The sequence below is a fragment of the Rattus norvegicus genome, chromosome X (genome assembly GCF_036323735.1).
Source record: "Rattus norvegicus strain BN/NHsdMcwi chromosome X, GRCr8, whole genome shotgun sequence".
In the NCBI taxonomy this organism is placed as follows: domain Eukaryota; kingdom Metazoa; phylum Chordata; class Mammalia; order Rodentia; family Muridae; genus Rattus; species Rattus norvegicus.
Genome location: NC_086039.1, coordinates 121,191,759 through 121,219,616, shown reverse-complemented (window position 1 = coordinate 121,219,616; position 27,858 = coordinate 121,191,759). Strand labels below are relative to the sequence as shown.

Here is a 27,858-nt window from a genome sequence, read left to right as displayed (position 1 = left end):
ATTCATTGAAATTAGTGTCATGTGTGCTTCTAGAGTATCTGTAAATCCTAATGCCTCTGAAAGTGTACTTCAGTTTTAAAAAGCTTTTACTTATCTATTTATTTACCTGCTGATTGTTTGGTCGATACAAGGTTCCACTATCTAGTACTAATTTGCCTGAAACTTGCTATTTAGACCAGACTTTGAATTTGCCGTGATCCTCCTCTTCAGGTTCCCCAGCACTCGATCTACCTCATGTGGCTCAAAACCTTGTGGGTATTTTTTTTATCTGGAAAAAAAAGCACTAAACTTTTAAGATTAAGAGATTATATATACTTAAAATCTTTATGGTACTTTTTATCTTGAAAAAAATCACTAAACTTTTAAGATTAAAAGATCACATATACTTAAAAATCTTTATGAGACATCTGGATGATGCCCACATTTCTAATCCTAAATGGTAGCTGCTTTGCATGCTGGGAGTTGTAGTCCAGGAAAGAGTCGTTTCTAGACAAGATGGCGAAGTTGCTAATGACGCGCTAAGGGGCGGGCCCCGAGGGAATCTGGGCCGCTAGGGGATTGGGCAGCAACGGGACTTAGGCAGGCGGGAAGTAAAGGTCAGGTGTTAAAACCTTAACCCTGAGTGAAACCGGGTGCCTTGAACTCTCGCGAGATCTCGGGGAGCCCAATGGAACGCGGGGCTCGGCTTATCACTAGGGCTATTTGTTGTGGGCGGAGCTCCTGAGGGCTCTACCCTAGAGTCATAGGTGCCCGGCGTAACGGCTTAGCAGCTGTGCCACCGCTCTTAAGAGCGTCACCGTGGCCATGAAGGAAGAAAAAGATCATAGGCCTAAGGAGAAACGAGTGACCCTGTTAACGCCTCAGGGCGCTACAGGCGGCTGCATTGGAGCTACCGCAGAAGGCGCCAAAGGGGACGATAGGCAAGATCGCAACAGGGACAAGAAAGAAGCTTTGAGCAAGGTGCTTATAGGCTGGTAGCACGAGAGGGCAGGACGTGTACAGTGATTGGGGATGATGGCTGGGAACGGGGCTGTTCTCTTCCTCACCCGGGTATCTCTTCTGTTTCTAACTGAATGGAAATTGCTTCGCTCCGTCTCACGAGCTGGTGGAAATGGGATTAACAGGTTCTGGTAAAGCCCCTGAAGTGTGGGGTGAGGGAAAGGGACGGTTCCCAGATGAGAAGGGTTTAGGTCAGAGCTGCGACTTTCGGGTGGCTATGGGAGAGGGGAGCGGCAGTAAAGATAGGGGAACTTTAATTGGTTTGAATTGCTAAATAGACCTTTCGACACCAGGGTTTAGGGGTGGGAGTTATTGTAGTGTAAGTGTTAATGGAGGCGAGTTGGGGGAGCACGTTAAGGGAACTGATGACCTGGAAGAGCGGACCGAAGGAGGGCGATGGGTAAATGTTTTCTGTGTGTTAAGCAGAATGAGGAGGGGAGTTCATTTAGCGCACGTTAGACGTGTGAGAGATAAAATTTCGTGACACCCACAAAAGACCAGGATTCGTCTACCTTTTTAACCAACAGATTCGGACGAAATGGATTTTAAACTCCATTTAAGAACAGAACCTGGGATTGTTCTAGCCTCAGACAGTTTTCATTTCCAGGAGTTTGTATAGACCCACGCTATCTATACCTTTGAGTAATTCAGAGCACTGGGCTGAAGGATATTTTCAGTGGTTTTATAATAAGTGTTTTTGTCTTTTTAAGCCGATTATCAGAAGCCATGGTACGTCAAAGACTTCGTTGCTATGTACTGATTTTACTTTCTCCATTCATTTCCTAAGGTCGTAATTCGAAGATTACCTCCCACTCTGACCAAGGAGCAGCTTCAGGAACATCTTCAACCTATGCCTGAGCATGATTATTTTGAGTTTTTTTCCAATGATACTAGGTAAAAAAAAAAATTAAACGGGGGTGCAAAACAGTCTTTCTTTCTCTTTATCCTTTTTGTTTTTTTGAGCTAGTGTCTTTAATATATACATGTTTGCAATTCAGCCAGACCTGCAACCATATTCACATCATTGCTTTCCCCTCTACAGTCTTTATCCTCATATGTATGCCAGAGCATATATCAACTTTAAAAACCAAGAGGACATTCTTTTATTCAGGGACCGATTTGATGGCTATGTATTCCTTGACAATAAAGGTGAGTATACAATTCAGGAGAGTTTGCCATGGTTATGTTTAAGAGAATGTGTACAGCCACTTGTGATGCATGCCTGTAATCAGAGCGCTAGTGGCAGAGGCAGGAGGATGACTTCAAGTTTGAGGCCAGTCTAGAAATGACCCTGGAGAGAGAAGAAAAGAGAGAGGGTTGCGGAGAGGGAGGAAGGGGTTGGGGAGAGCATGCCTAGGTAGCTACTTTTTCTAAACTTCTTTAAGATAAAATGTGCAACACTGAAAGAATTTTTATAACTCTGAGATATTTTTATTAATTTACTGTTTCTTTACTTTGATCCAGTGAGTGAAATTGCCACTGCTTTCTCCTTATGTGATACTTTAAACTTGCTTTAAATGTTGACTTTCTGTTTCAAAGCTACTGATTAATAACGTTTGTTGCCAGTCCTCAGTTAGGATACTGTTTACCTTTCTCACAAAGTTGCATATAACTAAAGTATCAAGTTTGATCTTCCAGGCTGGAGATGTAATGCAGTGATTGATTATGTCTGAGACCTTGGGTTCAATCCCCAGCATCAGCAACAAACAGGAACACACAAATTCTTGGGATCCAAGATACACAGTTTGTAACAGTGACAGGTTTCTGACTGAATTCCTGTCTCACTTGTTATTTGCTATCTGGTATTTGCAATATTTAGCTACAATGTATTCAAGTTGCCATTTGCCAGCTCTCATTTGGTTTTATGATCATGGACAAGTGATGTGGGGGTTCCTGTCTGTTTTTATTTCCTCAATTACTCTAAGTTTGCAAATATTAAATCCTTGTTATGGAATATGCCTATACAAGTTGAGACTTGACAACTGTGCCTGTCCAACTTGTGTACACTTAGGGTCAAATAAGGGTCTCTTACTTGCTAAAAGTCACTCTTTGCTACATTCTTCCTCTTGCCTAATTATCAAATTTCCCAAACTGGCTATCTTTTCCTGACCAGCATTTTTATTCTAGTAGATGACAATGATCTCTCATTTAACTTCAGGGATCCAAGTTGTATAATATTTTCATTTTTTATCCCTTTTATCTAAGTGATGTCTTATCAACTTATTATTTTCTTAATAATTTTATTACACAAATGTGTTTATTTTGTGTGTCATCAGGCTATGGAATCCTTAGTCTCCCTTCTACTATGAGGGTCTCGGGAGTTGAACTCAGATCATCAACCTTGGTGGCAAGTGCCCTCACACACTGAGCCCTCTCACCAGCCTGCTGTAGATTTTCTTTTTTACAGTTACATTTATTGTGTTTATTTTTAAAGTATTTTATGTGTATGGGTGTTGCCTGTTCATGCCTGTTCCCTACAGAGGCCAGACAAGGGCATCAGATTACTTGGACTGGAGAGTTACAGATGTGTGTGAGCTGCGATGTGGGTGCTAGGAATTGAATCCAGATCTAAGAGTAAGAAGTACTCTTAATCACTGAGCCATCACTCCAGCACCTAAAATGTAGTTTTTTTCTGAGACTTCTAGGGCTTTTTTTGAGACTATCTATACTATACATTGTGTTCTCACCAGGTAATATACAGACAGTCAGCGTCTTTTGCAAGGGTTTCTGTTTTTCTATTTCTGTATACTTCAACTTAATTGGCATAAAATCCTCGTGTGTGTGTGTGTGTGTGTGTGTGTGTGTGTGTGTGTACATGTGTGTGTGCACACTTGCACGCACCCACTATACTAAGGATTAGACCTGGGGATTCTCACATACTAGGCCATGCCTTTACCAGTGAGCTATATACCAAACTTGAAATTAACCCTTTTGAAAAGATGATTTAAACTGATAGTTATGAAACAAAACTTCCAAGTCATAGCCCTCCATTGCCTTGCCTCACCTCAGTTCTGGTTTTCTTTTTTGTTTGTTTCCCCAGTCTGTCTCCGCCAATTTCACAGTCCTTTCATCTGTTTTTTTCTACTCTTCAAATAGTTACTCATCTGGTTCTGCATTCTAGGATTTCCATAACCATGTTTCCCTCATGATGTGGCTTTGCTACCTAGTCCGGCTTTGGATTTCTCCTCCTCTTGCCTTCATCTTCTGAGTACTAGGATTACAAGTATATGCTGCCCAACCCAACTCCAGTTCTTACTTTATTCTAGTTAATGTCCATGTGCCACTGAAGACAAGATAGTATTGTGTACCTTGTATGACACTGCTTGGTGGGAGTGATCTAATATATCTTCTTTTAACAGTCAATGAAAAATTGAACTATAATTTATACATCATAAAATTCACCATCTGTAAGTGCAAACTTAATGGGGTTAGTATATTCACAAACTTCTGCAATCATCACTACTACTTCTGCAGTGTCTCCTCATCCCCAGAGAACCCCGCATCTGGTAGCCGTTTCTCCTATCTCCCCTTCAGCCCTGGCAGCCACACTGATCTACTTTGTCTCTATGGATTTCCCTACTTGGGCATTTCATTTCAACAGAATCATACAATATGTGCAATCTGTAGCCCTTTCGGAGTTTCATTTTCCTTTGTCCTGACTTTTTGAAACAATTTCTCTGTGTAGACCAGGCCAGCCTTGAACTTCCTGTCTCTCTTTTCTGAATGCTGTGTAATATGATAACTTGATTATGCATATGCTGTAAAATGATTGCTATAATGAAGTTAATTTCATCTGTCAAACTCACATTGGTACCTTATTCACAAAAATAGCTTTATGAAGACACAATTTACACATAATAAAACCCACTTTTTAAAAAGATTTATTATGGGCTGGAGAGATGGCTCAGTGGTTAAGAGCACTGACTGCTCTTCCAGAAGTCTTGAGTTCAAATCCCAGCAACCACATGGTGGCTCACAACCATCTGTAATGAGATCTGTTGCTTTCTTTGGTGTATCTGAAAACAACTACACTGTATAATAAATCTTTAAAAAATATTTATTATGTATATAGTGTTTTTTCTGCCTTCATGTATGCCTGCAAGTGCCAGATCTCATTATAAATGGTTGTGAGGGTTGGGGATTTAGCTCAGTGGTAGAGCACTTGCCTAGCAAGCGCAAGGCCCTGGGTTCGGTCCCCAGCTCTGAAAAAAAGAAAAAAGAAAAAAAAATAAATGGTTGTGAGCCACCATGTGGTTGCTGGGAATTGAACTCAGGACCTTTGGAAGAGCAGTCAGTGCTCTTAATCTCTGAGGTATCTCCCCAGTCCCACATTTTTTTTTATAGATAGAGTTTTTTTCTGTTGTTCTACAGTTCTGGAATTCACTCTGGACCAGACTGGCCTTGAACTCAGAGATCTGCCTCTTTCTGCTGGGACCAAAGGAATTTGCCACTACTGCCTAGCAAAATCTACCCCTTTGATTTTTCATTTCTTCATAGAGTTGTGTGACCATCACCACAACCTAATTTTAGACTGGATCATCATCCCAATGAGAAACCCCATACTCATTAGTTGTCATCCCTACAACTAACTCTAAACCATTAGTATCTCCTGGATCCCCAGACAGGGTCTCACTCTCCAACAGTGGCCTTAAACTAATGGTCTTCGTCATGAGTACTGGGATGACCAGCATGTGCCTCTACATGAAGCTTCTGTCTTTAGATTTACTTCTAGCTGGGAATTACATGCTTGTAACCCCAGAGTTCGGAGGGTAGGGGCAAGGGGATCAGGGTTTTAAGATAGTTTAACTACATAGCAAGTTTGAGGCTGGCTGTGGCTACATGAAGTGTCCTACTTGCAAAAATAGTTTTTCTTAAAGTTTGCTTATTTAAGGGATATCTAATGTTTGCTAGATTATTTAGGATTTTTGAGACAGGAGCTTGCTAGGCAGCCCAGGCTGGCCTTGAACTCATGGCCCTCTTGCTTTCACCTTACCAGTGTTAGCACTTATCAACAAGAGCCACTATTTTAGGTTCTAATATATACATTAATGAAAATTAAATTATAGAATGTCTTTTCACATATCAAAACACCACATTTTAGAAGTTGAATTTCAGGGAACATTGACTTCTCTGCTCCGTTTTATTTATCTGTTGCTGTTGTTGATTGTGATAGGATGTTTGTGTGCTGGCCTGAAATTCTTGGGTTTAAGCAATATTCCTGCCTCAGTCTTCCCGGTAGTTGAGATTGTAGGTACATACTACTCCCTAAGTCTGCTGTCGTATGTTTAATTATGTTATCAGAGTTAATTCTGTAGTTACTCTATGTTATTCTAGTAAGGGTGTTGGCCTTTGGGAGATTATTCAAATGACTGTCATCGAAGTAGGTCTAAAAAACAGGTTGATTTGCTTATACATCTTTTTTGACATCTTCATTGTTAAAGCAAGAATGGTATTTTTTTTCCTAAACAGGTCAGGAATATCATGCTATAGTAGAATTTGCACCATTTCAAAAAGCTGCAAAAAAGAAGATTAAGAAAAGAGATACAAAAGTTGGGACTATCGAGGATGGTACAGTATAGCTCCAGTTATATACTACCATTGTCGGCTTTTAGCTATCCACTTTAGTTTTTAGTTCTTTTGTATGATGTCCTTGTGAGTTAGACTCCAGTATGTTAAATTAGAAAACATACAGATAAAGTTAATGAGAAATCTTATGCTTATGGAAGCTGTTAAGTGGGTGTGGGTTTTCCTGTGTTTCTGTTCTCTTTGGCTGTTGGTGTTTCATTCCTCAACCACTGAGCAATCTAGTCTTAACCACTGAGCAGTAAATCACTCTGAGTCTGAGTCTTCTGATTAGAAAATGCTAAGAAAGGGCAGCTCAGGTGGTTCAGTGCTTAAGAAGTTAAGAACGCTGGCTGTTCTTCCAAAGGTCTGAGTTCAATTCCCAGCAACCACATGGTGCCCCCTCACAACCATCTATAAAGGGATCTGATGTTCCCTACTGGCATGTAGGTGTACATGCAGACAACACTTCTACAATTTAAAAAAAATACATAAAATGTTTTGAAAAGAAAATGGTAAGAAAAATCAGTTTTTAAAGACTAATGAGTGCTCCTTGCAACCCCCTACTGTTGCCATGATTTGACTTTCTGTGTTCTAAAACAAGGTTTGACCTGTGGTAGAAAGCTTTGTACAATTTTTTGAGATTTGCTTTTATTTATGTATATGAGTAATTTGCCTGCATGTATGTCTATGTAGCATTTGTGTGCCTCGTGAAAGGAGAAATCAGAAGAGGACATTATGTCCCCTGGAACTGGAGTATAGGCAATTAGGAACTACTATGTGGGTGCTTAGTATTAAACCCTGGTCCAAAAGCAGTCGGTACTCTTAACTAATGAGACATCTCTCTAGCCCCCCAAAACTTTTTTTTAATTGGTGTATGTAGTGGGGGTGGGGGGAATGCATAAGTGTAGAGTTCAGAGGACAGCATGGAGGACTTGGTCCTTCCCTTCTACTGTTTGGGTCCTGGGGATTGAACTCAGGTCATCAGGTTTGACAGTAGATGTCTGTACTATCTAAACCATCTTGAAACATCTCCCACCCAAAAGAAGAAAAAAAGCCTTATCCCAAGTAACTTCATGTAAAGCAACTCAAATTGCCAGTCTGATCTCCCAGGCTTTGAATATGTAGTTAACAATACATGGAATTCTTAGGCTAAACAGAAATTTGGGAATGGAAAACTGAAATAATTTCCATCTAAGGCAAAACTAATTCTAGATTTTGCGATTTTGGTAACATTATATTGGCTAACTGTTGTATGACTCCTGTATTAGATAAGGATTTAGCTTCAGTAATTTTTAGTTTTATTTCTTATGTGTGTGGGTGTTTGCCTGTTTGTATATCTATATACCACATGCATGCACCTCAGAGGCTAGAAGAGGGTACCTCATCCCTTAGAATTGGAGAGACAGAATACTGTGAGGTACCATTAGGTTCTGGGACTTGAACCTGGGTCCTCTGAGAGTCCAGCTACTGTTCTCAACTGTTCAGCCATCTATCCAGCCACCAGCCAATATTTTTCTGTCAGATTGAACTTTTAGAATCACCTTGTTGAATTTCTGTCTTTTGTTACTCTAACAGGTACTTTATAAAACAGTGAGGACTTGACAGCACAGCTCTTTTTTGATGATAGTACAGATATTAAATGTGGAAGAGCAAACAAAATAGCTCAGGTGTATTTCTCTCCCTTTCTTAGCACAGAGGTATCTAGGAATGGACTGGAGGAATCACCATGCTCTCCAAAGCCATGTCTAGGACTTGCCCTCCAATTATCTTTTTGGAACACCTCACTCTCCTGTGTTGACTATTCCTAAAGTGTGTTATGCCCATGTACATATTGCTTACGTGCTGTTAATTACTCTATAATTCCCATTTCTCCTATAACTGTGGCTCTTGATTCGCAGAAGTCTTAGTTTTTATCTCCTGAGACTCTTGAGACTCAAAACTAACCCCTCACCCATGCCAAGTAAGTGCTTTCCAACTGAGGTGCAACCCAGGCCTGGAGCAGTCTGCTGCCTCTTGTCAATGTGCTCAGTTTTTTAAAAATCTTCCATATAGTAGACGAAATGCCGTACTTCTAAGATAAATACTTATCCCAGCTAATAGTTCCTTTTTGTTGTTTAAACTCTCTATTTTCTGTTCCTTAAATGTTTATTTAGATCCAGAATACAGAAAATTTTTGGAGAGTTATGCCACAGACAATGAGAAAATGACATCTACTCCAGAGACATTGCTGGAAGAAATTGAAGCCAAAAATCGAGAATTAATAGGTAAGTAGGAAAAGGATTTTGGCCAATGGCTTTTTGGTTCTAAGACTACTAAAGTCTTGTCTCCTCCTGCATAGTTTGGCAGTTGTGTGATCTTGAATTCATTCTCTTCACTGCTTCTACTTGAATGCATAGAGTAACACCTACCTCACATGGGGACACTGCATCCATAAGACAAGATTCTAGTGGCTTTCTTAGTGTTATACAGCTGTGGTAATAAGTATGCTGAGTTTAAAGCTTGTTACAGGATTCCTAGCCAAAGGTAAGTCTTTGAAGAACAATTGTCTCCTAATAGTAGGTTTATTCTGAAAACTTGACCTGGTAATCTAACAGCTCAAATTCATTACTATAAAACTGAAAATCTGAGAAATTTCAGTTCAGATGTTTGTTCTAAGCAACCAATTCTAACTACTGATATAGAGTTTGACCAAGGATTTCCACCCCTAGGAATTTATCCCAGAAATTTGTTCCATAATCCTAGCCACTCAGGAGGATGGAAAGTTAAGGTCTGCCTGGGCTGTAGTTTGCTTGTGGCCAGTTGAGCAATTTAGTGAGTAAAGAAACCAAACCAAACCAAATCAAACCAAAAAAGATTGTAATGGTGGCATACCCTTGTAATTCCAGCACTTGGGGGATAGAGGCAGAAAGATCAGGGGTTAAGAACATCTTCAGTTACAAAGACCAGACCATCCTGAGCCATATTAGACCCTAGATCTAAATAAACAAAAAGAAAAATTTTCAAAAGTTATGTTCAAAAAGATGCCATCAAGGTTAATATCATTGTTCAGAATGTTGAAAAATGAACTTAAATAAATTTCTTTTTAAAAACTCATTTTTATTTTGCTTGGTTTTTTGTTTGTTTATTGTTTTGAGATAGGGTTTATCTGTGTAGCCCTGGCTGTCCTGGGACTTGGTATGTAGACCAGGCTGGCCTTAAACTCTCAGAGATCTGCCTGCCTCTATCTCCTAGTGTGCCACCATATCTGATCCATTTTTACTCTTTTAATGATGTCTATGCGTGCTGGAGGAGGGTATATGCACATGAGTGCTGATTCCTAGGGAGGCCAGAGACTTCAGATTGTTTAGAGCTTGAGTTACTGTGAACTCTGAGGCTCTAAGCTACCTGATGTCGATACTGAGAATTGAACTCAGGTCCTCTGGAATAGCAGTACTTGCTCTTAACCTCCTTAAATAAATTTCTAAAACATTTCTATTAATGAATATGCAGAATAAGCTCATATCTGATCACTTCCTTAGAATAAGTTCCTAGAGTTAGATTTAGGGAATCCGAATGATCAGGTTTTGTCCAGTTGAACAAACACGCTCCTGTATGATAAGACTGTCCTTACTTACTTCTTACCAGTTACAAATGACTCATAAACACTTCAGTATTCAGTGGGAACTAATTCACTATTTTTCTCTCTTTTTTTCCTTTTCCCTTCCTCCCTCCCTCCTTCTTTCTTTCTTGAGAGCGTCTCATGTGTCCCAGCTAGACACAAACCTTATAGCCATATAGCCAGGGATGGCCTCAACTCCTGATCTTCTTGTGTCCACAGGCGTGTGCCAACACCTGGTTTTATCCACAGTTAAAAAAATATTTTAAGCCTGCAATTTGAAATAGAATACTATAAAACTTGGTTGAGTTAATGCAGTTGTAGATTTTGTAAGGGGTGTAATTTCCCCATCCTGAGTGGGTAAGGGTAGTAGGGGATGATGAAAAGCAGACTCCTTTCCAGGGTTGATTAATAATCTGCTTATGCTTTATAGCTAAAAGGACAACCCCACTTTTGAGCTTCCTGAAGAACAAGCAGGTAAGTGTTCATTTTGGTAGTTGTCTTGGCTCTTTATTGGTTTACAGTGAATGAACATTCGAGAGCCTTGGAATCCTGCAGGAAACATGGCTCCCTTCCCCAGTTAGCCCTTCAAGCTTCTTCGGCCATCTTATTCAAGGCAGTTGTGGGTCTAGAGGTTTACCCTGTAGACCTGGAGAGAGCTTTGCCGTCCTAGAGACATTTGCAGTACCCTGAACGCCTTGAGGTGTACAAAGAGAATAGGAGGAGCAGATTCTGGTCTTGATTCTCAAGAGAATGGGTAGTAAGGACAATGAAGAAAGAAGGAAAAAAGTCAGATAGGTTAGCAGGTACCCAAACTGCCTTTGGGTTTAATTGGGGTTTTGGCATGTTTGTAATCAAAAGGGTTGTGTTGTTATTTCTAGAGAATGAGAGAAGAAAAGAGAGAAGAGAGGAGGAGACGGGAAATAGAGAGGAAAAGACAAAGAGAAGAAGAGAGAAGAAAATGGAAAGAAGAGGAGAAACGAAAAAGAAAAGATATAGAAAAACTAAAGAAGATAGAAAGAATTCCAGAAAGGGAAAAGATAAGGGATGAACCAAAGATTAAGGTATGAAAGTAACGAAAGCTGACTGCATGCCTCTGAAAACTGCATGCATCTGTGTGTGCATGAGCCTCTTGTTGCGGCACGTTTTGTTTTGGTTTTACACTGGGGCGGGGGGTGGTGTACAGAAATACATTTCCTGTTGTGCCAATAGTATTAAGTTTTAAGCTTAAGATGCCATAGAAGGATTCAATACTTTACCCAATGCTATCTATCATCCTCCATTGCAGACCTGTTTGCTTAAGTCACTAGTAATGTTTGGTATGTGGGTCACTAGTCTCTCGGTTCCTGGTAAAGGAGGACTTAGTTGTGGCTTGCATGAATTTGGGGTTTTATTCAGCTTTTCTTTCATAAATGATACATGAAGTTGCCTCATCTGTTTGTTTTCCACTGTCTTCAGGTACACAGGTTTCTGTTACAAGCTGTGAATCAGAAAAATGTAAGGATCAAGTACATGATACAGAGCACCTAGTATCATGTCATACACTCAGGTCTTAGCTAATAAGAACTTTTGGTGGTGGTGGTGTTAGTGTTACATAGTAAAGCCCGTACAGATGGACTTGGGGCTTTGTAAAAGCTGAGCTTTTTGATATCTCTCTTTAAAAGGAAACCCAAAACTAGGCATGGTGACTCAACACAGCACGAGGGTTTAGTTTGAGAAGCCAGCCAGGCCTGCAGGTCCAGAACCTGTCTCAATAAAGTAGGATAGAATAAAATAGAGGGAGCTCTGATGCTCTGCTGGTACCCAGAAGTACCAGCAATATAAATTCAGAGGAAAGTCAGGATATACAGCGCCTTCTCATCTTCTCTTATGCGTCTTCCAATGGGAGAAGTGTATGGACAGATACTGTGCCTTAAGTGCTTTCCCCCTCTCACGTGATTCCTGAGTGACCGTCTTGCATCTAGAAATCTATGAGCAGCAGATGCTTATTGCTGCCTTGCATGTAGGAAGAGGAAATCTTGTAGAAAAAGCTCAGCCTTTCTGCTTCCTTGCCAAGGGCATGGCTTAGGCAGTAACATCCTAGAGAAGTACTTGCCACTAGACCCTCAGAGAGCCTGAAAGCATCTTACAGGTATATTGGCATGGTCGCCTTCTTCTACTTTCTGGAAACACAACAGTTTAAAGGGGCTGGGGTTTCCTGAGCCTTTTTTAGGCTCATCATCGCTGATAGAGGGGAATGTTCCACCTCAGTTCCTTGCAGCTGAGTGTCTGTCCGCCATGCCACAAGTTATTTGACTTGCTAGTCCTCATGATGAGCAAGACGGAAGGTAGCCAGCCATGCTGGACAGCTTCTCTAATGTTCTTATGAGAATAATGAACATCTCGGCATCTAATACAGGTAGATAGATGTTCATTAGAGAAATAAGAACACTTCTAATGAAACCTGCACATATGCCCTCATTTTGCTTTGGGACCTTTATTGTGTCAATTTTGGTTTCCCATTTGCAGTTGCTGTGTGTGCTGAAGTAGCTCATGCTTAAGTGTGGTTCCTTTGCCTTTTGCTTTGTGACTTGCATGATGCCCTCTCCCTGAGATGACCCTCTTATGCCTTTACTATGATGTTTTGTCTAAGAAACTGCCCATCCAACACCTTTCAGAGGTATTCATGATACCTCTTTATAGCAATGATGTCAGAAAGAGCATCTTATGTGGCACCGAATAGAGATGGAGTCTCAACATTCTATTGTATAAGACTTTTGGATTTTAAAAATCCAGCACCAAATTATTCTTGCTATTTATCTCTAATGACAATGTGATTGTACCGTCATAAATATGTTGTTCTCAGGCTTAAACATCATTTCTTAAAGAATCATTCCTGCAATGGATCTCTCCTTTGGTAATTAAGGTATTTGGCATTCCAGGAATATACACATAAGAAAAACAAACTAAGAAAAAATACACTGAGTCACTTAAAAGTTTGACCTGTAACCAGGTATGGTGATACACACTTTTAACCAGCACTAGGGAGACAGATATAGGCAGATTATAATTTCCTGGCTAGCCTGGGCTACATATTAAGACCCTGTCTCAAAGCCCCTTCAAAAGAGGTTGACTTGAAACCAAAGGAGTATTGATATCATTGCCACAGGATGATGAAACCACTTCCTGTAGGGGGATGACACTTTCACATTGGTAGCTTCCTTTTGATAAATCACTATTGGGCTTTAACTGCTCACTGGAAGTTTGAGGCTAATGGCAGAGATAAAGGGTCTTCTGTAATCTAAATTTAAAATATTTAGTATATTATGGGATTTTGGATAGAATCAGAAGGCAGTGCCCCATGTACCAGAATAAAAATTAAACATTTTCTCTTTAAAAGCTGCTCAGGAAACCAGAAAAAGGAGATGAAAAGGAACTTGATAAAAGAGACAAAACCAAGAGACTGGACAAAGAAAATCTGAATGAAGACAGAGCCAGTGGGCACAGTTATACTCTGCCCAGGCGTTCTGATGTCGAACTGAAGGATGAAAAACCAAAGAGGTCAGTCAGCAGTGAGAGCTGGCTCTTAACCATCTTTCATCAGTAGCACTAATGTAGATGGCCGTGTCCTAGACTGGGATGGAATTAAATTATTTGCTGGCTTGCAGCTTATAATAATAACACTCAGGCTGAGGTAGGAGGATGGCTAGCTTCAAGGTCAGTTTAGACTACATAGTAAGACCTTGTCCAAAAAAAAGGAAATGAACTGCTTTATATGGAGTGGAGGGAGGAGGAGCGAAGGTTTCAAATATTCTTGTGTCTCCAGCTAGGTGAATGACCTTTGGTTTTTCTTTTTTACTTACATTATTTTCAGTGTGTGTGTGTGTGTGTGTGTGTGTGTGTGTGTGTGTGTATCAGTCTGTCTGTCTTGTGTGTGCCTATGTGCACATGAGTGCATGTGCCCATGGAGGCCAAAGGTGTCAGACCCTCCTGTAACAGGAGTTGTAAGTGGCAGTAATAAGCCATCTGAGTAATATCTGCAAAAACGATAGATAGGCTCTTATGAGTCAGCTCTCCAGCCCTGATATCTGCTCCTTCTTATTTTCTAAAACAACTGCTACTTTTTCCTCAGCTGTAAAAGTGCACCCTCAATAAGATGGCCAATTTAGAATCCCAGTGTTTCTGCATTTGCAGTCTTGATGCTTGAAGGTTTAGTCTCCCCTCATTCCGTTCTGTTCTAATTTGTCTTGTTTTGTTTTTCAGATAGGCTCTCGAGCCTGTAGTGCTGGGACTTGAGCCCTGGGCACTTCACACAGCATTAGGCAAAGCGCTCTATCCACTGAACTGTGTCTCCAGCCCTCTTGTTTATTTTTCATACAGGCCTGATGACGAGAGTGTCAGAGACTACAGAGATAGGGACCGGGATTATGAAAGAGATCAGGAGCGCATGATCCGAGAAAGAGAGAGGATGAAGCGGCAGGAAGAAGAGCGCCGGAGGCAGCAGCAGAAGGAGCGCTATGAGAAAGAGAAGGCTTTTAAGCGAAAGGAAGAAGAAATGAAGAGAGAGAAAGAAGCACTTCGAGATAAAGGAAAGAAGAGTGAGAATACAGAATCAATATGCTCGTTAGAAAAAATTGAAAAAAAAGAGGAAGTGGTTAAGAGAGATCGCATAAGGAACAAGGTGCTGCTGGTTTTTTTTATTACACTTGGTTGTTTTTATGAGGATTTTTTTCCCTGTTCTTACAAGTATAAATTGAAAGGAATGTGTCTCTCCCCACGCTCACTAGGTATTGAATCATTGCGAGCTTTCAGCCAGTGAACTTCATCCCCAGTCCCCATTGTGGCATTTTCATTTTCTTTTTTTCTAATTTATTCATTTGGTTTTTTTTTTGCGTGTGTGCACATGAGTGTGCCCAAGTACACACCTGTCCAAGTGCATGAGTGATGGTCAGAGGATAACTTGTGGGAGCCATTCTCTCCTTCCACCAGGTGGGTTCTAGGGATTGAACCCAGGTTGTCAAGCTTGGCAGCAAGTCCTCTTACCCAATGAACCATCTCATCAGCCCAATGGTAATTTCTCTCTCTCTTTTTTACTTTTTGTTTTTCTTTTTTTGTTCGCTCTTTTTTTTTTTTTTTTTTTTTGGGAGGTTTTCAAGACAGGGTTTCTCTTTGTACCCTTGGTTGTCTTGGAATTCATTTTGTAGACCAGGCTGGCCTTGAACTCACAGAGATCTACCTGCCTCTGCCTCCTGAGTGCTGACATTAAAGGCATGTGCCACCATGCCCAGCTTCAAAGGTAATTTCTTAATATCCTAATTTTTCAGAGTCAGAGTTTCCCCGTTGCATCATTAATGTCTTTTTAAATAAGGACTGTGAACAAATGTTCATAGTGTGTGGTTGAACTTTAAACAATCTCCTTTTTCTCCCTTGGTTGTTGTAGAAAGCAATTTGTCCTGTGAATCTTCTCAGATTGCAGATTGGCAAATTATAACTTTTTTATCTCATTGAACATACATATTCTGTTATTTTTACAGTTATTAGTTAAGTGCTGGTACTGTGGTACACAGCAGCATAATTGGAACCATATGTTCAAAACCCAGCATTAAAAAGTTATAATTAAACAATTTAAAATGAAAGTAATAGTCAAATCTAGGCTAGACATCAGCAATTTTTTTTTCTGAAAAGACCAGCTGCTAAATAGATTAGGTTGTTTGAGCCATACAGCCTCTGTCACAACAGCCAAACTCTGAAAGAAAATAGACATGGGTGGTATATAAAAATGAGCTTTGGGTTGAGAGTGTTTCTCAGTGGTTAAAATGCTTGCCTAGCTTGCATGAGGCCCTAGGTTCAAAAAATGATAATAAAAACAAGCTTTTATCCTAGCACTTGGGAGGCAGATGTAGGAGGATCCCTGAGTTCAGGGACAACCTGGTCTATTTAGCTGAATCCAAGGGCAGCCAGGGCTATGTAGAGAAACCCTGTATCAATAACAACACTGGAGAGATGGCTTAGCTGTTAAGGGGTGAATATTATTTTTTTCAGAGTACTGGAGTTCAATTGCTAGTACCCATGTCAGGCAGCTCACAGACATAACTCCAGCCACAATGGGCAACTGCATGTACTTATATATATACACGCACACTTAAAAATTTAAGGATAAATAAATCTTTTTTAAAAGGCTAGGTGTGGTTGGGGATTTAGCTCAGTGGTAGAGCGCTTGCCTAGCAAGCTCAAGGCCCTGGGTTCAGTCCCCAGCTCCAAAAGAAAAAAAAAAAAGAGAGATCCGATGCCCTCTTCTGGTGTATCTGAAGACAGCTACAGTGTACTTACATATAATAAAAGGCTAGGTGTGGTGCACACCTAGAATCCCAGAACACAGGAGGCAGAAGCAGGTAGATTTCTGTAAGGCAGGCAGATTTTTTTCAGTTTTTGCTTCGCTGGATCAAATCCAAGACCTAATTCTACCACTGAGCCAAACAAACATATTTTTGTGTACTTTTGAATTTTTACAGTGAATTTATTGCATGGGACATGGTGGCCCATGTCTGAAGGAGGATTTCAAGTTGAAAGTCAGCCTGGGCTACCTTAGACCCTGTTCTCCCTCTCCTACCAAAAAAAAAAACAAAAACAAAAACAAACAAACAAACAAAAGACAGTTTACTGGTAGAGAATCACAGGCATGTAATTGTTGTGGTTTCTTCAGTGATGTTTTTCACCCAGGCCTTTGAATGTATTAGACGCTCTGTCACTGAGCTATAGCTTGGCCCTTGATTCTTGTAGTTTTTAAGTTTAAAAAAGTAGAGGCAATTAATTTTTATTTAGCTAATAGCTAAATAGTTAGGTGATCTTGAGATAGTTTTAAAATTAGGCAAATACACTATATACATGTACAAAATTCTCAAAGAATTAATAAAGTATTATTTTAAAACTTATACAATAGACTTCTCCAAAAGTCACCATAGTAGATGTGTAGAGTCATTCTTAAATGACTACAGGTTGGGCATAGTGTTGAACACCTTTAATCCCAGCACTCAGGAGGCAGAGACAGATCTCTGTGAGCTTGAGGCCAGCCTGGACTACATAAGAATTTCCAGGACTGCTAGACTACATTGAGAGATCCTGACTTAAATAAAAAGTGGCAGCAGCTAGAGCTGGTAGTGACAGCTTGTAATCCCAGGAAGGCTGAGGCAAGGAGATGTTAAAGTCAAGGCCTGCCTGGGCCACGTAGTGATAGCTTGTCTCAGGATAAATAGAAAAGGGGCTGGAAATATGGCTCAGTGCAGCACTAACCTACCATGTACAAGGCTCTTGTTTCAGTCCCTCCTGCCAAAAATGTTTGCTTTTTTTTTTGGAGGAGAGAGGAAAGGAGAAACTGTTATGTACCATATATCCAAGTCTTTGGCCTGGTATGACTTGGTCTCAGGATATATGAGTGCATAATTAGTGCTGTGGAACGCTCCCTGTGTTAAAGCGGAATCACAGGGTTATAACATGAATATTTTGTTTTGTTTCAGGATCGTCCAGCAATGCAGCTTTACCAACCAGGGGCTCGAAGCCGAAGTCGACTCTGTCCCGCCGATGACAGCATCAAGCCTGGAGATTCCCCAGTGGAGAAAAAGCAGGAAAGTGGTATTAGCCATAGAAAAGAAGGAGGAGAGGAGTGAGAAGTCCAAATGGCCATAGGTGTCCTGACTGTCCAGGCAGCCAGAGTGCACCTGGCTATGCTGTCCAGAAGTGCCTTCAGGGCAGAGGAACAGAGAACAAGAAAAGGGGTCGCTGTGCTGGTGGGGCACTACAGAGGAGTGTGTCTAAGCAGAATAAGATTGCAGGCGCAGAATCAAAGGACAATTTCATTGTTTTCTGCAGTTTCCACAAGTTAATTTTAATGTCTCAGAAAAAGATGGTAGCAAGGATATTGCAAGTGAAAAATGTCAAATAAGGGCTTAACTTTGTTATGACAGCTAAAAAGAGCAGGTTCGAAACTCAACAGGTGTCTTAATCCTGGCTTGGCGCGCCTTAGTTCGAGTGGAGCAGGAGCACACTAAGTCTTGTTGGGATCTAACTTTTGCATTGTTGGTGTTGACTCTGTAGTGTAGAAGCAACAAGCATGTAATTGTAGCACAAGTAGGAGCAGAAGGTAGAGCAAATAATGGCTGATGGAAAGGATTTAAATAGTCTCGTTACATCTATATCCTGTGTCTGAAGTTTGCGTAATTACAGCTTGTTTTACTTCTGTGAACTTAGCATCAAAAATACTTGTAAACATCTCGTTTTTGCCTTTAGCATCTTTTCCTGTTAATAGATAAAATGTAGTCCTTGGTTAGTTACTGATAATCTAGTCTTTGTTTTACCTTAGGTCTGATGATTTGAGTGAATACCCTCTTCAGGAAGCAAACTACACCAATATCTGTTCCTGTCATGGCAGCTTTCAGTCTTAGCTTGTTTTGTAATGCTGTCAATAAATTTCTACTTCATTCAAGTGTGAAGCTACATTTATTTATTCAAGTGCTCACTTATATGTGGTGCTGGGGATGAAACCAAGGGCCTCAACCATGCCCTGTGTATATTCTGCCACTGAGCTATAACCTTTCCAGCCCCATGCCAAGTGAGATTATCAACTTTATTAAATAGCTGTTGGTTTTAAGAAGTTAAACATTTGATTCTGATTTAAGTTCTTGGGAATTTTGAAAGGGGATAAATGATATTCATTTCTGCCTTTAGTAGGTAAGGAGAGGCTTTGACCAACTAGAGCGTCAGATCATGGTTCATTATTCTTTTAGCATAAGAACCAAAATGAGATGGGTATAGTGCTTTAAGTTCACGGCTACTCTGAGCTACAAATCGAGACCCTGTCCCAAACAACAACATATCTGCACAGCACTCTTTTTTTTTTTATTAACTTGAGTATTTCTTATTTACATTTCAAATGTTATTCCCTTTCCCGGTTTCCGGGCAAACATCCCCCTCCCCCCTCCACGTCCTTATATGTGTTCCCCTCCCTACCCTCCCCCCATTGCCGCCCTCCCCCCAACAGTCTAGTTCACTGGGGGTTCAGTCTTAGCAGGACCCAGGGCTTCCCCTTCCACTGGTGCTCTTACTAGGCTATTCATTGCTACCTATGAGGTCAGAGTCCAGGGTCAGTCCATGTATAGTCTTTAGGTAGTGGCTTAGTCCCTGGAAGCTCTGGTTGCTTGGCATTGTTGTACGTATGGGGTCTCGAGCCCCTTCAAGCTCTTCCAGTTCTTTCTCTGATTCCTTCAACGGGGGTCCCGTTCTCAGTTCAGTGGTTTGCTGCTGGCATTCGCCTCTGTATTTGCTGTATTCTGGCTGTGTCTCTCAGGAGAGATCTACATCCGGCTCCTGTCGGCCTGCACTTCTTTGCTTCATCCATCTTGTCTAATTGGATGGCTGTATATGTATGGGCCACATGTGGGGCAGGCTCTGAATGGGTGTTCCTTCTGTGTCTGTTTTAATCTTTGCCTCTCTATTCCCTGCCAAGGGTATTCTTGTTCCCCTTTTAAAGAAGGAGTGAAGCATTCACATTTTGATCATCCGTCTTGAGTTTCATGTGTTCTATGCATCTGGGGTAATTCAAGCATTTGGGGTAATAGCCACTTATCAATGAGTCTGCACAGCACTCTTGAGCTTCTGCCTGACTTTCTTCCTGCCAGCCCCAACTAGTAGGCATCAGTTGCCCATTACTAATAGGTTAACTTATGGCTTTATATTTCTTTAGCTTTATTAAAAATATTTTTATTCTTTGGTAATTTCATACATGTATGCAATGTATCTTTTCAAATTCATTTTATTCATTTCATGTACCTGAGCATTTGTCTGCATGTGCTTACACATGAGTGCCTCGTGCCAGCAGGAGTCACATCTTCTGAAACTGGAATCACAGGCAGTTGTAAACTGCCCTATAGGTACTGGGAATTGACATGGGATCTCTCCAGGAGCAACAGGTGCTCCAAAGCACGAGTCTATCTCTCCAGCCCCTGCGCCACCTTCCTCAGCTTTTAGAAGTCAGTTCCTCAAAGCAGGTAGAAGAGCTACTAAAAACGATTGGAAGAGACTCATGAGAAACTGAGAAAGTACTTCCAAGTAAGGGAAAGTTTCCGGAGAATGGCTCAGTGTGTCCCTGACCCGAGAGAGGTGAAGGAACAGAAGCATGAAATTGTCAGTGGATTTGGCAGGGCTTAGAGGGAACCCATGTCATAGTCCAGAGTGAATGGCACGTCGTGGGAAGTAGAGATGGGGCAAATAGATCAGAAGGCATTTGAAATTTAGAAACTCTCTAGTTTTAGATGGTCATTGAGCTACAGCCAAAAAGAATAAGGTAGGGACAGAAATAGAGCTAGAGCTCAGCCTGAGTGTATCCTAACATTTCTAGACCAACACACACACACACACACACACACACACACACACACACACACACACACACCCCAGAGTGGGGGGATAGCCATAGAGTAGAAGTAAAACCAAACATTCTGGTGCTACTTAATCTAAAAGAATGTTTCAAGAAGTAATGGCCCTGGGTATGGTGACACAAACCTAGAATCACAGCACTTGGAAGAGACAGAGGGTTGGATGCTAGAGAAAACTTAATTATGATACTTGAAGAGACTCACAGATGTGCTGACTTCTAGACCATTAATGACTTGGGATTGCAGGAAGTCATTAGGTTTAGAATAGATTCAGTTAGCATTTATAACTTTATAGAAGTCTGGCCTTGAAATAAAAGGCAAGTAGTCTTGAAAAATGACTATTTCATATATAAGAAATACTAAAGTATATTTAGAGGACATTCAAGAGAAGAGATACCTGAGGAAATAAGTGTAGGATTCTTGCAAAGGCAGCCAAAATAGAAGCCAAGGTAGAGGTCAGGTGAGCTGGTCTTAGGAAAAAGGCTACATCCAGAACCATCAGTAACAAGCTAGCACTGTCTTCCTCCCTTCTGGCCTGTTAGCAGCTGAGTAAATTCGGCAGTTTTCCTGTCAGCACCTTCTTCTGGTGCTTGCCTATTCTGCCCAGCTCTGAGTCAAGCTCATTTCCCCGCCTTCAGATTTCTTCCATTCCTTCATTCAATTAGCAAGCATTTACTATTCACTGTATATGTGTCAGTCCCTGGGGACAAGGATGAAGAAAAGACAAGTCCTTGTCCTTAGGATATGTTAGTGGCCACCAGAACTACCAGTGGAATTAGTCAGAACCTGAGATGCAGCTCTGAGAAGGGCTGTGAGAAGACAACTTGGTTTGGGAGTCTCCTGCCTGGAAGCTGCCCAGCGGTGCTGAAGAAAATCCCTAGGGCTGGAGAGATGGTTCAGCAGTTAAGAGCACCGACTGCTCTTCCAGAGGTCCTGAGTTCAATTCCCAGCAACCACATGGTGGCTCACAACCATCTGTTAAGAGATCCGATGCCATCTTCTGGTGTATCTGAAGACAGCTACAGTGTACTTATATATAATAAATGAATAAATCTTAAAAAAAGAGAAAATCCCTAAACTGGATTTACTGAAGGAAACCGTACGAGGGCCCTCCCTCCTGCTTAAGCAGTTGTTTAATCTGTGGAGAAGTGATACCTTTTAGACAAAGCTGCCTTTTCTTTCTTTTATCTTTGCTTTCTTTTAACTTTGTATCTGTGTGTGACTGTGGAGGCCAGAGAGAGGTGCTCAGTCCTCTGGAGCTGGAGTTAAAAGTGGCAATGAGCCACTCATTGTGGATGTTGGGAGTGGAACTTGGGGACCAGTTTAGGCTAGACAAACACCTTTAATTCCAACACTCAGGAGGCAGAAGTAGGTAGATTTCTGTGAGTTCAAGGCCAGCCTGAGTTCTAGGACATCAGAAATATATAGAGAGGCCCTGTATCAACCCCCACCCTCTCCCAAATAGTACCAATTTTTAACCTCTGAACCATTTCTCCAGCCCTAATTTTATTTTTTATTATATTTATTTAATGGAGCTGCATTCCCATGACATAATGTGTGGAGGTCGGAGGACAACTTTTGGGAATTGGTTTCTAAGTGTTAGGTTTAGTCACTGAGCCATCTCACTCCCTCTCCCTTGTAAACCTCAGTTTGTTCCCTTGCTGTCCCCCTCTAACACCTTTTTTTTTTTATATTTCTTGAGACAGGATCTCTCTGTGTAACTCTGGCAGTCTTGGAACTTACTTTGTAGACCAGGCTAGCCTCACTCACATACATCTGCCTTCTGCATACTAGGATTACAGATGTGTACACCATGTCCTACCTTTGCTGCCCTAAATCATAACTTCATATTATTTATAATAAACCAATGGGAGCCAGGCATGGTGGGATATTATCTAGAATGCTTGGTACTCAAGAGGCTGATGCAGGAGGAAAACTGTAAGTTTAAGGCCAACGTGGACTATATGGTGAGTTTGAAGCCCATCAGAACTATATTGTAAGTCAAAAAGAATAAACTCATAGGAGCTGGGTGTGTCTCAATGGTAGAGTGCTTTTCCTAACATGTATACAATCATGGTTCCATCCCTAGCAACACACACATACACATATACAACCCTCACTGGTGCTAAGCAAATACTTTATTATGGAGTACACTCCCAGCTTTGATTTCTTTGGAATTAAAGACAGAATGGAGACAATTCAGACAAGAGGATAAGTGGCATCTCATCCATTTTTGTTTGCTCGGTTCGTTTTTGTTTGTTTGTTTTGTCTTTTTTTTATGACAGGGTTTCTCTATAGCATTGCCTTCCTCCCAAGTGCTGGGATTAAAGGCGTACACCATCACCGCCTGGCGTCTTTTTTTTTTTTTCTTATTTACTTATTTATGAGAGTACGCTGTAGCTGTCTTCAGACACACCAGAAGAGGGCATCAGATCCCATTACAGATGGTTGTGAGCCACCATGTGGTTGCTGGAAATTGAACTCAGGATCTCTGAAACAGCAGTCAGTGCTCATAGCCACTGAGCCATCTCTCCAGCCCCACCCCACCCCCTTTTTAATGAAATATTTTAGGTACTTTTGATTATGTGTCCGTGTGTCTACGTAGGGATGTGCACCTGTAAATCATGAGTTGTAGGTGCCCCTGGGAGCCAGAGACATGTTATCCCCTAGCGCTGTACGGTTGTGAGTTGCCTGGCTCAGGTGCTGTGAAAAGAACTTGGGTTCTCTATAATCGTGCAGTTAGCCATTAAACAATGTCTGCAGCTGTCTTCCCTCCCTTCCACCCGCCCTGGGTGTGCATTCCCAGCCCTAAGCCCCGCCCCTCTCAAAGACCGGACGGAAGTTGCAGCTGTAGGAAGTGACAAAGCCCTTATCCCGCCCTCAGAGTTGGTACTGCCTACTCCGCTTCCCCGGTTTTGCTTTTATTTACTTGGTTACTTCTGAAAGGTCACCTACCACGGCCACAAAGACTGTGTCCCCCAAGACTCTGATGCTCACTAGGAGGAACATGCGTGGAAGCGGAGAATTCGAAATTACATTCCCTATAAATCTGTGTGGGTTCCCACGGCCCCTTGGTAGCGAAGGGGCGGGGCTAGGGAAGACGCAGCGAGTCATCTACCTAAGCTCCGCCTCTAGCAGCGTCTTCTAATCGCGTTCTTCCGGCCTGTCCTTTCTCTTCTCCTTTCCTCCGCCATCGTGCGCTCTGCGCCTGATTCAGATCCTCGCCATGGTAAGACTATCGGCCGCCATCCGTTCCTAGGCGGCTCTCCTGAGGCCGGACACCGCTGTGCCTTTGTGGTGGACGTGCGCAGCATTAAGCGCTGGGTGCATTTTCAGGGTTTTAGTGTTTTGTTTTGGGAGTTAGGCCACCTAATAGATCGCGGGTGCGGCATGAAATTAACCCATTTACCCCAGCAGGGTCGGGCTGCTCCTCCTGAAACCTGGCAAGGGGTGAAAAGTATCCTTGTTTCACATAGCCTCGGTGACGGTGATCTGCATGATTTGGGGCAAAAAGGGAGGCTTGGGGCCACTCTTAGATTGTCCTTAGTCTTCCCTTGGCATGCACAAAGAGCATGAAACTTACTTGCACAGGGAGATGTCCACAGGGTTAAAAGAACTTTGAGATCCCTTTCTTCATAAGTTAAGGCATCACTGTTTGGAAGCGTCTGTTAACAGCGCATCATTCACTGCCTACTGACAGATTAGGCTTATTGGTCTCTAGGTACAAAGTAGCATTAGTATCAGAATTTGTTAAGTAAAATCTACAGCTGGTCTAGGAGGACGAGTGTACTTTTCCTTTCGCTGCCTTTTTTTTTTAATCTAGTGGTACTTGCTACTGAGTGTCAAGGGCTCCTCAGCAATGACACTTGAAGGTAGATGTGACTGTTTTCCAAAGAACAGCACCTAGAGTCATTGACTTAAAACTAAAGCTAGTAAGTCACTTTGCTCTCCTACTCTAGCTCTTCCTTGTTTGGTGACCTGGAGCACAGAAGCAACCAGTTTGTAAAAGGACTTCGGGGTTGGGAGATTTTCCTGGGTGTGTGCTCTGCAGGCCTGATGTTTGTGGGAATTTGTGACTGAATCAAAAGTAGGGCTCTGATGTCACTAAACTGGTGCATCTCCTCGTAGTCTTCTCACAAGACTTTCAGAATCAAGCGATTCCTGGCAAAGAAACAAAAGCAAAATCGTCCTATTCCTCAATGGATTCGGATGAAAACTGGTAACAAAATCAGGTAAGACTAACGTTGTAGATACACAGTTGCAAAGCACATGCCATTCAAGACAGAGCCTCTGTTTACTACGCTGTGGCGCTCCTTTGGTTTTCCCCTGTGTGTTTCATTGAGTTCTATGTGGCCACAGCTAGGCTTTGAGGCAGAGCTTTCTCACTTGGTAATTCCCTAGGAAGGCTTAAGGAGATTCGACTATCCTGGCGGGAGATTTTATTTTATTTATTTTTTAACTACAACCAGAGTTGAATCGGCATCAGAACTCAGGACCAGCTGGACCTTTGAGAGGATTGGGATCGAACCCAAGGCCTCCTTCAGACATAGGAAGTGCCTTACTGAGTTCTTTCTGTCTGAAGCCTTTGAGGCTTAGAGGGAAGAGTATTTGTGTGGGGATGCCTGCCCATATGTGGTCAGAGGATAGTTGGTGGGAATTGGTTCTCTTCCCAAAGTGCTGGGATTAAATTTGAGCACTGCCCAGTTTAGGGATTAGTAAAAATTTGGGTGTGTATCTGCTGGGGCAGAATCTTGTTTTTTTTTTTTTTTTTTTTGGTTCTTTTTTTCGGAGCTGGGGACCGAACCCAGGGCCTTGTGCTTCCTAGGTAAGCGCTCTACCACTGAGCTAAATCCCCAGCCCCCAGAATCTTGTTCTTAATTTAGCCACTTAAGCTTGATGATCAACAACCCACTCTGGCCTTACATTCGAGTTAATTGCCATCTTCTGTCTCCTGGTATGGTAGGTGCTGTCCTTTTATTCAGTCTTTTAATTGCAGTCAGGACAAGACTGTCAAACTTTGGTCTCACCCCCATGGAATGCTAAGGAAAGCATTGAGCTAAGCAGTGGATTTTATGTGCTTGATAGGATGTTATCCTTTGCTTTTTGAAAGTCTTGTGAGCTCAGACTGGCTAATCTGCTCACGCCTGCCAAGTGCCAAGGTGTGAGGTGGGTGCCACCTTTTATAATTACATCAACTTTCACTAGGACCATATCTAGCCACAGTGGGGACTGATAGTTGATATTTGGAAAAAATAAATATATCACCTATTTTTTGTAATATGAAACTTTTACACATATCTTTGTGTTCCTAATATATAGGACATAATATCCTAGAGATGGGGTGGTATTTTGTTAGGGGATATAATCCCCCAACCCACAGAATTGCCTCCTGCCTGCTGAACAAGTGCTGTCACTGGACTAGCCCCCCCCCTTACTCTTCCATTCTCTGAAAACTTAAGAGCAGGTAGCAATTACAGTGCTTCATTTTGTGGGAGTACTGCCATTAATCCTGCTGAAAGAAAAGCCATGTTGATGTTTCTGATTTTTGCATTTATTGGAGTAAAAATCATGACACTTGCATGGGGACAGTTCAGAGACTGGTTGGCTTAGCTCTGCAATTTGGAGTTTTGGAATTAAGGTAGGATCTGTCTCCTATGTTAATGTGAATTCTAGGGGGCACCTAATGTGAGTCCTAGTTTGGCACCACTTGTATGTAATTTCCAGGCCATGGTGGTGTTGTTTTTGTTTTAAGCTAGGTGGTCCCAGCTCATACATCTGAAATGGATGACACGTGTAACAATTACTTATTTTGGAGATAGTCTTACTGTGTACTTTGGCTGGCTAGAATTTAAGAAGCAGCCATTATCCTGTTCTCTGGAAGACTTGAGTGTGCTTTAGGAGCAGATATATTGTGACCAAACCACCTTGTAACTGATGGCTTCTCTTTGTACAGGTACAACTCTAAGAGAAGACACTGGAGGAGAACGAAGCTGGGTCTATAAGGAGTCACACTACGGCCAGACTGAGGATTTCTACTGAATCACCGTCATCGATCAGTCCGACCAGATGGATTTCAACATTTTTAACCTAGAGATTTACTTGTGTCTGAACTAATTTGTCCAGTAATAAAATTTAGAACCTTTCAAACTGATGTTCTGGTTTATAAAGTACTGAATTTCCCCTATAAGACCTAATAAGGCTTCTTCGGTGGGTAAAGTATTGTTTCCTGGCAGCTAGAGATTGCTCAACAATTAAAAGTACTTGGTGTTCTTGAAGAAGTCCTGGCTTTGGGTCATAGTTTAAAAAAGATTTTGTTTTGTTTTAAACCTTAAGATTGTATCCACATGTATAAGCCATTGTTGGTAGACGTTAGGTCAACTGGAGTTGTTCTCCTTATGGCAGAGCTTTACCAACAGCTATCTCCATGACCGCCCCCCTCCACATTTGCATGGTGGTTTGTGTGTTTAGATTGAGCCCCAAGGCTCTTGTAAGCCAACGCTCTGAACTGCTTCCCTAGTCCTCTAGCAGCGGTTCTCAATCTGGGGGTTAATATGAATGTAGACGCTGGGTGCAGGGAGTTGAAACCAGGTCCTCTGCAAGAATAGTACTCAACTGCTCAGCTATGTCTTCCACACCCTGATGGGCTGACTTTAATGCTTGATAGCTGGAATCATGGGAACTAAGATGTAAAGTGTCCTGATATTAACTCAGGCTGGCCTGGATCCTAGGTTTGAGGATTACAGGTGTGTACTGCCACACCCACTGGGCCTTGGTTCTTGTTTTTTTTGTTTGTTTTTTGAGTCAGGAGCTTCCAGAGATCGAACTGCTGCCCCCAAGTGCAGCAGTTTAAAGGCATGTTTGTCTTGGCTGAGCCCAGGTTTCTGCATAATTAAGGAAATTTAAATTTACATTTATTTGAAGGTAAGTATGGAGGTTGAAACAACTTGCAGGAGCGAGTAGATAACCAGGGATTCAATTTAGGACAATTGGCTCCTTTACCTCTGAGCTAGCTTAACTTTTTTTTAATATTTAATTCATGTATGTAAGTACACTGTCACCCTCTTCAGACACACCAGAAGAGGGCCTCAGACCCCATTACAGGTGGCTATGAGCCACCATGTGGTTACTGGGAATCGAACGAAGAACCTCTGGAATAGCAACCAGTACTCTTAACCGCTGAGCTATCTTTCCGGCCTGTAGCTTGATTTTTTACCAGTATTGCTTTGTAGATAAAGACATAGGGCCAGCCATGTGGATACATAATCACCAGCGCTGTCACTATCAAGTCCAAAG

At 41.7% G+C, this 27,858-nt stretch overlaps 2 protein-coding genes and 1 non-coding gene across 7 annotated transcripts; all 3 read left to right on the top strand.

The window, feature by feature from the left end:
* The first annotated feature begins 557 nt into the window (after nucleotides 1-557).
* On the top strand, nucleotides 558-18,624 carry Upf3b (UPF3B, regulator of nonsense mediated mRNA decay). Of its 5 annotated transcripts, none has more exons than XM_017602038.3 (11): nucleotides 558-960; nucleotides 1,787-1,893; nucleotides 2,042-2,148; nucleotides 6,469-6,567; nucleotides 8,718-8,828; nucleotides 10,593-10,636; nucleotides 11,041-11,223; nucleotides 11,618-11,656; nucleotides 13,539-13,699; nucleotides 14,519-14,736; nucleotides 17,653-18,617. In XM_017602038.3, the coding sequence occupies exons 1-11, from the start codon at nucleotides 805-807 to the stop codon at nucleotides 17,718-17,720; spliced, it is 1,293 nt and encodes a 430-aa protein (XP_017457527.1). In that variant the 5' UTR covers nucleotides 558-804; the 3' UTR covers nucleotides 17,721-18,617. The 5 variants fall into 5 exon arrangements, with proteins under 5 accessions (XP_017457527.1, XP_006257517.1, XP_063136060.1 ...); XM_006257455.5 differs by having other exon boundaries at nucleotides 14,519-14,819; XM_063279990.1 differs by lacking the exon at nucleotides 11,618-11,656.
* A 5,096-nt stretch (nucleotides 18,625-23,720) lies between these two features.
* Rpl39 (ribosomal protein L39) lies at nucleotides 23,721-26,716 on the top strand. The gene is made up of 3 exons (NM_012875.4): nucleotides 23,721-23,794; nucleotides 24,694-24,797; nucleotides 26,519-26,716. The coding sequence occupies exons 1-3, from the start codon at nucleotides 23,792-23,794 to the stop codon at nucleotides 26,565-26,567; spliced, it is 156 nt and encodes a 51-aa protein (NP_037007.1). The 5' UTR covers nucleotides 23,721-23,791; the 3' UTR covers nucleotides 26,568-26,716.
* LOC120099449 (small nucleolar RNA SNORA69) lies at nucleotides 26,023-26,156 on the top strand. Its single transcript, XR_005498627.1, has one exon. It is a non-coding gene; the product is annotated as a small nucleolar RNA SNORA69 (small nucleolar RNA).
* Nucleotides 26,717-27,858: the final 1,142 nt, after the last annotated feature.

What these genes read in the sequence shown, in the direction of transcription:
- Upf3b (XM_006257455.5), top strand. Translation starts at nt 805, where the DNA reads ATGAAGGAAGAAAAAGATCATAGGCCTAAGGAGAAACGAGTGACCCTG. An exon ending in CAAAAATCGAGAATTAATAG is followed by an intron (nt 8,829 to 10,592) that starts GTAAGTAGGAAA and finishes TATGCTTTATAG; the next exon opens with CTAAAAGGACAACCCCACTT. An exon ending in GAGATCGCATAAGGAACAAG is followed by an intron (nt 14,820 to 17,652) that starts GTGCTGCTGGTT and finishes GTTTTGTTTCAG; the next exon opens with GATCGTCCAGCAATGCAGCT.
- Rpl39 (NM_012875.4), top strand. An exon ending in AAAACTGGTAACAAAATCAG is followed by an intron (nt 24,798 to 26,518) that starts GTAAGACTAACG and finishes CTCTTTGTACAG; the next exon opens with GTACAACTCTAAGAGAAGAC.